Raw genomic sequence first — 12610 nt, forward strand, 5'->3', positions numbered from 1 at the left:
GGTCACAGAATCGTCATCATCGTCTCCCGCGGTCACGGAAACGTCATCGTCATCTCCCATGGTCACGGAAACGTCATCGTCATCTCCCGTGGTCACAGAATCGTCATCATCGTCTCCCGCGGTCACGGAAACGTCATTGTCATCTCCCTCAATCGCGGCAAAATCATGTACATTTCCCGCGGCCGAGCAGATATCATTGTCGTCTCCCGCGGTAATGGAAACATCGTCGTCATCTCCCGCGGTCACAGAAAGGTCATCGTCGTCGTCCGCGATCGCGAAAAAATCATAAACATTTCCCGCAGCCGAGCAGATATCATCGTCGTCTCCCGCGGTCATGGAAACGTCATCGTCGTCGTCCGCGATTGCGGCAAAATCATGAACATTTCCCACGGCTGTTCAGACATCACCGTCATCTCCCGCGGTCACGGACACGTTATCATCATCGTCCGCAAACACAGCAAAATCATGAACATTTTCCGCGGCCGTGTAGACATCATCGTTGTCTACCGCGGTCACGGAAACGTCATCGTCATCTCCCATGGTCACGGAAACGTCATCGTCACCTCCCGTGGTCATAGAATCGTCATCATCGTCTCCCGCGGTCAAGGAAACGTCATTGTCATCTCCCTCGATCGCGGCAAAATCATGTACATTTCCCGCGGCCGAGCAGATATCATCGTCGTCTCCCGCGGTCATGGAAACGTCATCGTCGTCGTCCGCGATTGCGGCAAAATCATGAACATTTCCCACGGCTGTTCAGACATCACCGTCATCTCAGCAGATATCATTGTCGTCTCCCGCGGTAATGGAAACATCGTCGTCATCTCCCGCGGTCACAGAAAGGTCATCGTCGTCGTCCGCGATCGCGACAAAATCATAAACATTTCCCGCAGTCGAGCAGATATCATCGTCGTCTCCCGCGGTCATGGAAACGTCATCGTCGTCGTCCGCGATTGCGGCAAAATCATGAACATTTCCCACGGCTGTTCAGACATCACCGTCATCTCCCGCGGTCACGGACACGTTATCATCATCGTCCGCAAACACAGCAAAATCATGAACATTTTCCGCGGCCGTGTAGACATCATCGTCGTCTCCCGCGGTCACAGAAACATCATCGGCATCTCCCGCGGTCACGGACACGTCATCGTTGTCGTCCCAATCGTGACAAAATCATGAACATTTCCCGTGGCCGAGCAGATATCATCTTTGTCTCCCGCAGTCACGGAAACGCCATCGTCGTCGTCCGCGATCGCGGCAAAATCATGAACATTTCCCGCGGCTGTTTAGACATCACCGTCATCCCCCGCGGTCACGGAAACGTTATCGTCGTCGTCCGCGATCATGGCAAAATCATGAACCTTTCCCGCGGCTGTGTAGGCATCATTGTCGTCTCCCCCGGTCACGGAAACGTCATCGTCGTCTCCCGCGGTCACGGAAACGTCATCGTAGTCTCCCGCTGTCACAGAAACGTCATTGTCGTCTCTCGTGGTTTCGGAAACGTCATCATCGTCGTACACTATCGATGCAAGATCGTTAACATTTCCCGAGGCCGTGTAAACATCATCATTGGCTTTTGCGGTTTCTTAAACGCAAGACGACGATCGCAGCAAAATCATGAAAATTCCCGACTTTGAAATCAAATTTAAGACTAAATCCCGACTTTTCAAGACCATTTTGAAATTCAATACTAATTCCCGACATTCCCGATTTTCCCGACTACTAGACACCCTGAAAAACAAAATTATTAGTAAATTTATTTAAATTCAGGCAGAAAATTAATGAAACTAACAATTATCCACAACAGATGGAAACATAATAATATGTTGGTAAGTTAGTCATCTACATCTAAACGTGATCAAGAGTTCCATGATGTATTAATATTATGTTTGTTATTAGATTCATGACCAATTTCTCTTGTAGAAAATTTAGACATGAGCAATGAATACAATTAATTGTATTCATAGCCTGTAGTTTATAACAGTTTATTTTGGTTTTTAAATAAAACACAAGTATTTAAGTACTTAAAAGCAAACCAAATGTTATCAATAAAATAATTTGACACAAAAGTACAAAAGGTTCTATTTAACTATATTAAACTGGTGGTCTATAATGTTCAAAATAAATTACGTAAGTTGATACACGTGTATAATTTTAATGCTTAAATAATTCATAAAAATAAATGACAAAGCAATGATTCTAAAAAATCTGTATGTTTGTATATACTATAAATTAGAAGTAAGTGTTTGATAGTACAGAACTGAACAGAGAAAGTAAATGAATAACAAAACTTTACTAATTTATACAAACTCAAAATGTGCTACTGAGACATAAAAAAAATAATATTTCTGTTTCAAATTACCGAATAAGAATGGGCAGATTTTTGTCTGCCGTGCTTTTTAGGATTTGACAGTAGAAAATATTTGTATATTAGCTAGTACAGCATATTTTTTTCTTTAGCCCAGGAACCAGGGGGGCAAAAGCCCCCATGCCCCCCCCCCCAAATGACGCCCCTGTAGATCTACCATTTAACATCCCTTAAAGGTTTGAGTGCCAAAACAATTTGTTAATTTTTTCTTAGTGCTTATATAAAAAAAAAAACCAAAACTATAAATTCCAACTTTTCTACCGTAATGTTATCCATGAGCAGTTTTGTGAGGGTTGCCCAATCCTCTGTAGGGTAGTTGACTCTGTAGAAGCCCACAAAATGGTAGTTGAGTTTGTACCAGTCCACACCCCTCACGTTGATACTTACTGCAAATAAAACAAAAATCTTATGTAGAATGCTAAATAGTCAACAAACTAATCTGCTTTTATATGACTCTGAATGAAATCCAAATTGACAGAGATTTAACCACAAAAGTTGAGATTGCTTGGATAGTACTTACATGAAGGGTTGTCCATCAAAAGCCAGTTCAGTGTTGGTTTGTTGTTAGACGAGGTGAAAATCGTAACAGGGACATCCCATTTGTACCTAAAAAAGAAAGTTGGACTTAAAAATTGTAAATGTTAGACCTACGTATTGTTAGTGTATTGTTTTACCGATTAGCTATTATAGAAAAGACAAGATTAACGTCCAATATTTTCACATACAGTGAAATCGAGTTAGTAAAGTACATTGTTCCAACTATGGGTTCATTCCACCAAACCTCCCAAATGGGTAGGATATAAAATCAAAGGAGTTATTTCAAGCTTTTATCAATGCCATGATAAATCCAAATCATTTTTGGAAGAGAGGTTGGTTCCATCAGTGTATAGGGACTTTTGTAATGGTAGTTTACAGTACCTCAATCAAATTACCTTCTACAACTAGATAAGGAGCTGTGGGGCAAAAAAAAATCTCAGCATACTTGTTAAGTACAGCCTGTACATAGAAGCTTACTTTGGATGGATCATTTTTTTTGTACTGAACTGAAAGTGAAGAAAAAAGGGGTTGCCTCGAGAGTACCACTAATACGCTTTTAGTAATGTCAATCTCAAAAACATGAGCCCTCTAAATTGAAACTACGTCGACCTGGAAATGTGATGTTGGTGTGTTTAACTGATGTACTGACTTTAGACCATAAGTGTATGTGAATTAATGATCACCTGTTATTTTGCATTTGTTTTGTTTGTATTAGTTTTTCTGTTTACATTAAAGCATGAGTTTGATTCCACTGAACTAATTTACTTATTATTTGAAAATGTAACAATGGTGACGAGGAAAACGAAGAATGGATGGACAAGAGTTAAATAATCTAAAGAAAGCACGAGCTGTAGTAAAAGGACAGTTGAAGAAGGCAGAAAGATTCCAGTCTCAAGGTAGTCTTACATTGACTGAGGTGAGTGTTAAACTCAAAGCAATTGCTGACCAGTGGGAACGTTACAAAAGTATTCAGGACCAAATTGATACATTAACCGATGAAGAAAACTTGCACCATGAAATAGAATGTAGATGTAATGTCGAGGATAAGTATTTAAATCTTACAACACAGCTTCAAGAGTTGATTGAGAATGAATGTCCCAACACTAGGTCTACACCACTTCACCCAATTAGCAATCCATCTGAGGCGACACATAGTTCAATTACCGGGTCCTCATTGTCGGGTAGTATAAGTTTTACACCTTTTCACCCAGAGGAAACGGTTACAAATTTCATAAAGAGACTTGAAATATTCTTACACATTAAAAATCTAAGTACAGATGGTAATACTAAAGTTTACATGCTACTACACGCTCTTACACCCCAGTTACACCAACAACTTTATGATTTATGTGCACCTGAAAACCTACTTACAAAAGACTACAGTGAGTTAGTTCGGATACTAAAAGATTTTGTAGAACCACAGCCAAGTCAATGGGCTTTACAACACAAGTTTATTTCGCGTACTCAACAAGAACATGAATCCATAAATGAATTCTCAATAGCACTTAAGAAATTAACCAGCAACTGTGAATTTAATGTGATTGTGGAAAGTCGGTTGCAGAGATGTTTCTTAAACTTCAGTTTATTCGTGGTTTGAATGACATAGATATTCGAGCCAAACTTCTTCAAGGACGAGAGAAACGCACGTACAAATACATTGTTAACGAAGCGTCGGCAATGGAACTAGCTAAATCTGAGAGCAAAACTGTATGTCGCAAAACAATGGAACACCTTGATTTGAACAGGTTGGATTCCAATAGTAGTGATAGGAACAAGCCAAAGAAAATGTTGTATTGACAAACATTTCAAGAAACCGGCACGAGACCCAACACAAAGTGTAACAATCTAAAAGGGACATGTTACAGATGCGGTTCACCTTCTCATCGAGCTAACAAATGTAAATTTATAGATGCTGAATGCAGAAAATGTACTAAAAAAAATTGGACACATAGCTTGTGTATGCTTACAGAAAAAGAACCAGACTAACAGAAATTTGAAGCAATACCAGACTCAAGATGGCTCGGAGAAAGGCAGTGAGTATGAACATGAAATTAATGTACTAAGTGACAGACATAAAGGTAAATTCATTCTTGACATATCGATTGAAGGTAAAACTGTACCAATGGAATTGGATACAGGTGCAGCCCTTAGTACAATGTCCTATAATGACTTTAAAAAACTGAATGTAGGCCTACATACAAAAGTATTTAAAACCAATATCGAACTTAGAACGTACACAGGCGAACCTATCAAACCCAAGGGTATGACATTTGTACATTGCTCATACACGATGCAAAAATTCGTTGGAAAACTCTACCTTATTGACCAAAATGCTATATTTGGAAGAGAATGGCTCAGAGAAGTGACAATAGATTGGGCTGAGATAAAAAATGTGAACGCAATACAACCCAAAAGTCTTGATACCATCCTCAGTGAGTTTGAGGAAGTTTTTGATGGGAAAATTTGAGAGATACCTGAGCATCTGGGACACTATAGACTTATTGATGATGCAACACCTATATTTGTAAAACCAAGACAAATACCCTTTTCCCTTAAAAGTAAAGTTGAAAATGAATTAAAAAGACTTAAAGACTGTAACATTATAACAAAGGTTGACCATTCTGACTGGGGAACTCCCATTGTACCAGTGGTGAAGCCAAACGGACAAGTACGAATTTGTGCCGATTATAAAGTAACACTGAATAGAGTAATAAAAGATGAGAACAACCCTATTCCAAGAATTGAAGAAATCCACTCTCAAATGAACGGAGGAAAAGTATTTTGCACGCTAGATATTTCTAACGCATATCTTCACATGAAAATGGATGAGGACAGCGCACACATGCAGACATTGAGTACACATAAAGGTCTGTACAAAGTTAACCGTTTAATGTTTGGTGTCAAAGTTGCTCCTTCACTTTGGCAACAGTTCATGGACAAAACTTTACAAGGTATTTGCGGAGTGCAATGCTTTTTTGATGACATCATTATACAAGGTAAGACATCTGAAGAACTCTTGAAAAGATTAAAGGTTGTTCTAGAAAGATTAAAAAGTAAAAACTTGAACAGAGAAAAGTGTAAGTTTTTTCAAACTAGTCTGCAATATCTGGGACATATAATTGATGCTCAAGGTATTCATAAAACAAAGGAAAAGGTCTCTTCCATCTTAAACAGCAAAAGACCAGAAAACGTAACAGAACTTCGCAAATTTCTTGGATTATCAAACTACTACAACAAATTCATAAAAGATTTAGCAACAATCCTACACCCACTCAACCAACTACTTAAGAAAGACGCACGCTACAATTGGACCTCAAAATGCGAGAATAGTTTTCAAAGGGTCAAATCAGAACTAGCAAGTGATCGCGTCCTTGTACATTATAATCCTGATTTGCCTCTGGTACTAGCAACGGATGCCTCTCCGGTGGGTCTTGGTGCTATTCTTTCACATCGTTACAGTGATGGAAGTGAGAGACCTCACGCAGATTGACAAAATGTGAACAGCACTACAGCCAAATTGACAAGGAAGCCACTGGCATCTACTGGGGGCTTAAGAAGTTTTTCCCGTACTGTTATGGACGAAAATTTACTCTGATTACTGACCACAAGCCACTCGTGTCCATATTCAGCCCCACAAAAACATTACCATCAATATCTGCTACTAGATTATTTAATTATGCACACTTTTTATCTGGATTCGACTACAAAATTGAATACAGAAGAACATTGGATCATGCTAACGTAGATTTTTTATCTCGGTTCCCAACTGAGCATGCTTCAACTAAAGGCAGGGACAACTGTGACCTTTTTCAACTTAGTCAACTCGATTCTTTTCAAATTAGTAGTTCCACAATTTATAAGTCAACAGCCCACGACAAAGACCTTCAACCAATAGCCTACTATATGCACTTGAAAAAAGTGAATCAGTGGAAGCTTTTGGGTACCATGACAATGAATTAACACTTCAAGACGGATGTATATTCAAAGGATGTCGAGTTCTAATACCACAATCCCTTCGTCGGAAGGTTCTTGACGAACTTCATATTGGGCATTTAGGCATAAAGAAAATGAAATCCCTAGCCAGAAGCTATTGTGCATGGAAGAATATTGACCAAGATATAGAACAATTGGCAAAATCGTGCAAACAATGTCGTTTGAAACAAAATGAGCCAAGAAAGGAACAAAATCATCCATGGTTAGCTCCCCAGGGACCATGGGAAAGGTTGAAAGGTTGCATATAGACTTTGCTGGTCCAATGCAAGGACATTGGTACTTATTATTGTGGACGCCTTTACTAAGTGGATTGAGGTTATACCTACTAAGAATACTTCTACAGAATTTTGCACAAGAGAACTTAGAAAATTATTTGCTACATTTGGTCTTCCCATGATTTTGGTTTCTGACAATGGAAGTCAATTTACCTCTAGCGTCTTTGAACAGTTCCTATCAGAAAACGGAGTGGTACACAAAACAACTGCTCCTTACCACCCTTCGTCACCTCTAAATTGAAACTACGTCGACCTGGAAATGTGATGTACAATGTGTTCTTGATTCGTAGTTCATACATTAGTTGCCATCTTTATAAATCTTTAAAGTAACATAGGCCCTACATTAAATTTTGTTGGACATTTCAAAACCAGATTTGATAAGTTAACTAATAACTATGTCACAGCTAAACAAGAAACTAACTTGAATTTTGATTCGTTGGGGTCAAATGTAGCGTTCTTGTCGGCAGTGTACCGTTGTTGCGTAACCGTGACAGTGTCTCCTTTTCTGGTTACGGTCAGTAAGGGATAACCCATCTGTCGAGTCCAACTGTCCATCACCTAGCAAAAACATTTAGAACAATTAGAATAACAAATAAGAAAGCATACTGTAACCAAACTAAAATATGTTTGAATTGGTAGGGTGAAGGGTTACACATACAGAACAGCTTGATGAATACAAACACAAACATTCAGAATAAAACAGATTACCCTCTAAACCTCAAATTCAAAGTAGATTATGAAGATATAAAAAAGGAGGTAGGCTACTAAAAAATCGAATGAAAACTATCATTTGAATGGCACTGACATACAAATTAGATCAATACACTCATCAAGTGTAGATTGGAGTGAGATCCCTTGTGTAGCTTGGTTACTGAATAAGACCAGCTGTTTCATTAGTCAGGACCATTTATTGAAAGCCCAATGATCAAGAACAGCTAAGGCTTTACCTTGTTCTTGCATTCTTGGCAATAGTTCGGCTTATCGATATCACAGCTGCTTATTTACATTACTTTACATGAAAAGTATTTTTTTTTCTTGTTTGTTAACTAATTATGCAATATGACAAAAAATATAGTTCATCACACAGGTAAAAAGTGGCTTCTCAACGCTTTTCATTTTCCGACCACCCTCGGTCGTAAAACTTGAGCTCGGATAAAAAAAGTCTCTCTACCCTCTAGTGATCAAATATACTATTAAGTTCAAGTTCAAATAAAAAGACAACATTTTTTCTCACATGTGGAACATTGACACCGTTGGAGAACTGCTGCAGATGTTGCCACAGGTCGTTGGTGTCTGCGTTTTTATACTGGAAGTTCTTCAGATAGGACACGACTCCTTGTCTGAAGTTTTCTGGACCCATGAACCCTTCCAGCATCCTGATCACTGAAGCTCCCTGCAATCATTCCAAGGGTAATTTGCATTTCTGCACTTTTCAATTATTTTTTTGTGTTTGAGCTAGTAAATTTATTCTTTAATAGACACAAACTCTTTTAATAGTTCACAGTCTAAATGCTTCCATATTGGTGGATGTGCTGCAGATTGGTCCTGTCTCTCTTGCATTGAAATCTTAGGCGCAATTGGATTTGCTACAATATTTGTTACTAAATGTTGGAATCATACAACTAATTAATTAAATCGTCGTGTGTTGGAATCGTACACCTAATTAATTAAATTGTCGTGGATGAGGTTCAAGTCAAATCCCCTAGAAAATGGTTTTTACAACGTTATGGAACCAACTAAACCCATTTCAAGTTTTACAAAACATTCAGCAGGTTATCCTTCACTAAAACATGCGGTAGGTTATCCTTCACTAAAACGGACAAAGTGATAAATCCATATAAATACCAAACACCTCCCTACATCAAAACTGCCTTAAGAACTTTGTATAACATTTTGTTAATTTTCTACTGCTAGATTATGCGTTGTTAGATAATACATTTGTTTACCTTAGCATAAGAGATCCGATCGAATATCTCAGTAATCTGGTCAGGATGAGAGACGTGTTTGATTATTGGATGAGAGCTGAGAGTTGCGTCCAGGCTTAAAGCATCAGTCAGATCGTGGACAAGAAAATACGTGTCCTAAAACAAAAAAGAATAAACAAAAATACTTAACTGAAAATTTTAAATATTTTTTCAAAGAGATAAAAGAAGTTAGAAGTGCAGTGATAAAATGTGTCGTAAAACGTTAACATTGATTTACAGTCAAAAGATCTGGCCGTAAAGCCAGGGTCTTGAAACCTTTTCCTTTACTTGCAATTAGTTCATTATTACAACTACTAAACAACTTGTCTATTGGTTATTGTTATGAGAATTTAACAAATAATAATTGTTACAATAGTAAGAACACAAAAAGACAATATTCTTACAATATCCCACTCTGGATGGTTGTGGTGCGTCCCTTTGAATTCTATGAAGGTGGCGAACCCTTCGTTCAACCAGAGGTCATCCCACCACTTCATGGTGACTGAAAATCAAAATCAAACTAATAACAGCTACGCCTAAAGAGACATTCTACAGTAAATGTTTTAATGAGATCCAAAATCCTTGAATTCATAGTAAGATGAGATAAGTTTTACAACTGATTTTGAGAAAATGAAAATATATAAAGTGAAATTTCTGAAACATGATAGTTTAAGAAGACCTCGAGGGGATATAAAGAGATTGAATAATATTGTTAAACTTAATCCTAGTAAGAAAAAACTTAAGTTAGGTATTGAAATACAAAAATAACTTGGGGGAAATAAAACTTCCTGAAGGTTTAGTTCTGAAGAAGGAAACGATTACTACTATAATTTTTGTGCGTAACTGTCTATACCAGCAGTTGGTAGCAGGAACCATTTTGGTGGGTCGCGGGAAGAGCCCAAACATATAAATTTGTTTATTTCGGGTATGGCTGTGGATAGGCCTAATTAAGTTTTCAGAATATTCACTGGTTAAAGTAGGCCTAATTGACTTCATTTTAGTTTAAAACTAGGAATCTTATATACTAAAACGTGGCAGGGTTTTTTTATTTCACGATTCTGAATCAACCACTTGACGGATTTTCATCATTTCTGTGTTGAAAGAAAGATTATTTTTAGAACTAGGGAATGTCGAAGACATAATTTTAGTTTAGGGTTCCAGCTTTTTTTTGGAAATTAAGTTTTAATTTTTAAAAAGTCTAGCAGGACTATCCGACCTTTGCACTCTTCCAGCCATGGTCCCAGCCTCGTAGGTGACAGATTAGCGGGGTTGCACTGTACTCAGAATTGGGCCTACAAACTTTTGATTGTTCAATAACCAATCAGCAACCCATCTACAATCATAAGTGATAAGTTCAAAGACCCCAAACATTCAGTGACATTACCTAGATCTCCGAACCACATGTGTGCCAGCTCGTGTGTGGTTGTGAGAGCCACTTGGACCTGATTGCCGCTGGAGCTGAAGTCAGGATCATATAACACCGATGTCTCCCTGAACGTTATCAAACCCCAGTTCTCCATGGCTCCCGACACAAAATCAGGAATTGCTATCAAATCTGCAATAATTAAATAGGAATTAAATTTAGTACATTTAGAAACCGTATAAGACAATGTTTTAAATTATAAACTTTATTAATTTACTCATCCTCTCTAAAAAAATTCAGACCCTGGAGAAATACCCAATGATATTTTCATCGCACCCAATGTCTTAACAACAACTCTAAGAATCACGAAATACACTTTATCTCCTCCTCAAACCTAAATTCCCCCTCTTTCTTAGTCAAATAGGACTTTGGCTGAGTGACCTAAATAACTGGCAACAACTTGAACATGAAGATAGAATGCCTAGTTTAGTTATATCAACAGTCAAAGGTTGTACCAATAATATTTAATTATTTAGAAATTCACTATCATTCTGAAATTTTACTCATTTACCATAATTGTTTATGTTGGTTTTCTTACATTAGTACAAATTACTTTCATCTATTTGGATAGTTTATAAAATTTTGCCATTCTCCTACCTAATTTAGGTAGTGGATAGTCAATGCCAAAATAATCTATATAAAAGTCTATGGTAGAGGCGGCAATTTTCTGAGCATAGTCCATTTTCTGTATTTGTCCACTTCTTGCGTATACATTGACATCGAGCCCTCGTTTGGTTTTGATGGTGGGGAGATGTTCAAAGTCACACACGATGAAACACGCAAGGTAGGTTGACATGGGGACTGACGTGTCAAACTTGACAGTTGTTAATCCTGGACCTGGCGACTCCGGCACTTCTTCCTAAAACAATGAACCACAACATCTGAGAAGAATGCTTAATAACATATTTTTTAACCTCTTAAAGAGACACCTGGCTGATTTCACATTAATTCTTTAAATGTGTTGGTAAAAGTAAATCTGCTTTACACTGGTATTTTTGGAAGAAAATTTACAGATACTAGATTGTGGACCAATTAGTGATGGAAAAGTATGGGGAGTTAGGGGGGAAATGGAGCAATAAACAATACAGGTCAAACAATATTGTGAGAATTATAAATGCTCAATAAGATGATCAGTTTATGTGGAGAGAATGAATTTTTAAAGGTATAGACTCAAGGAAAAGAGGAAAGCTAAGAAGAAGAAGAAGATACCACCAACAGGATGTAGTGGAAGACCTGTTCAAAAATAAATGAGTGAATAAATATTGAGTGAAAAGCTAATGATGAAAATGGTTCAAGATGTATTGTTAATGAGGTCAAGGTTCACATCACTCAGTTACTGCAAGGATAGTAAAGGATATAATTCAGAATTGAAGAATTTTCATAATCTAAAGATTTTGGAAGAGAGTTTAGTTGTGCCATTGTAAACGCACATTAAAGATACCTTTGAATTTCTGTGAAGAAAATTGCAAATCCAAAATCCAGACATAGCAAAGAGAATCATTTTTAATTGCAATATTTTTTTACCATTGCCAATTGCAATTGAAGAAACTACATATAATTTATCGTTATGACATCAAATTGTGACAGTTGGTAGCGTATGTCATAACCATGCTAGTCTACTCTTTTGGGTCGATGTGTGAGTCGGATTTAACATATTTTACAAAAGACTTATTTAAGAACAGGAGCAACAATCTGATTAATTTTCCACACATACCACTTGGTTCATGTTCGATAGAGCGATGTAGTTGCCTTTGGATGGACGAACAATGCTAACATTGAATTTAGCTTTGAAGGCAGGCTCATCGAAACAGGGAAATGCTCTACGAGCATATGTCGGCTCAAACTTGGTTGTTGCTATGTGTCTATAAAAAATAAAAATACCTACATTATTTGAGTTTTATAATTTTTAACTAGCCTATAGAAATAACTAACTACAAACTTAGTACAAGGAAAATAAAAGCATAAAATTTTATTTGTGATTTAATTTAAAACTTTTTACTTATCTAGCAAAAATTTCACCTGACAATCTAAGTGATACAAACCTAGTTTC

At 37.5% G+C, this 12610-nt stretch overlaps 1 protein-coding gene across 1 annotated transcript in view; it reads right to left on the reverse strand.

The window, feature by feature from the left end:
- The window catches only part of LOC128984995 (glutamyl aminopeptidase-like), a 40389-nt gene that overhangs the window by 7473 nt on the left and 20306 nt on the right, over positions 1–12610 (reverse strand). The window contains exons 3-11 of the mRNA XM_054404370.1: positions 12275–12422; positions 11158–11419; positions 10522–10692; positions 9542–9639; positions 9120–9254; positions 8408–8566; positions 7595–7731; positions 2889–2974; positions 2630–2754 (exon numbers count right to left, since the gene is read on the reverse strand). Of these exons, the coding sequence (XP_054260345.1) occupies positions 2630–2754; positions 2889–2974; positions 7595–7731; positions 8408–8566; positions 9120–9254; positions 9542–9639; positions 10522–10692; positions 11158–11419; positions 12275–12422 (1321 nt within the window). The remainder of the gene's footprint in view (positions 1–2629; positions 2755–2888; positions 2975–7594; positions 7732–8407; positions 8567–9119; positions 9255–9541; positions 9640–10521; positions 10693–11157; positions 11420–12274; positions 12423–12610) is intronic.

The sequence above is a fragment of the Macrosteles quadrilineatus genome, unplaced genomic scaffold (genome assembly GCF_028750875.1).
Source record: "Macrosteles quadrilineatus isolate MER2022 unplaced genomic scaffold, UCM_ALF_1.0 Scaffold_2__2_contigs__length_208266976, whole genome shotgun sequence".
NCBI lineage: Eukaryota > Metazoa > Arthropoda > Insecta > Hemiptera > Cicadellidae > Macrosteles > Macrosteles quadrilineatus.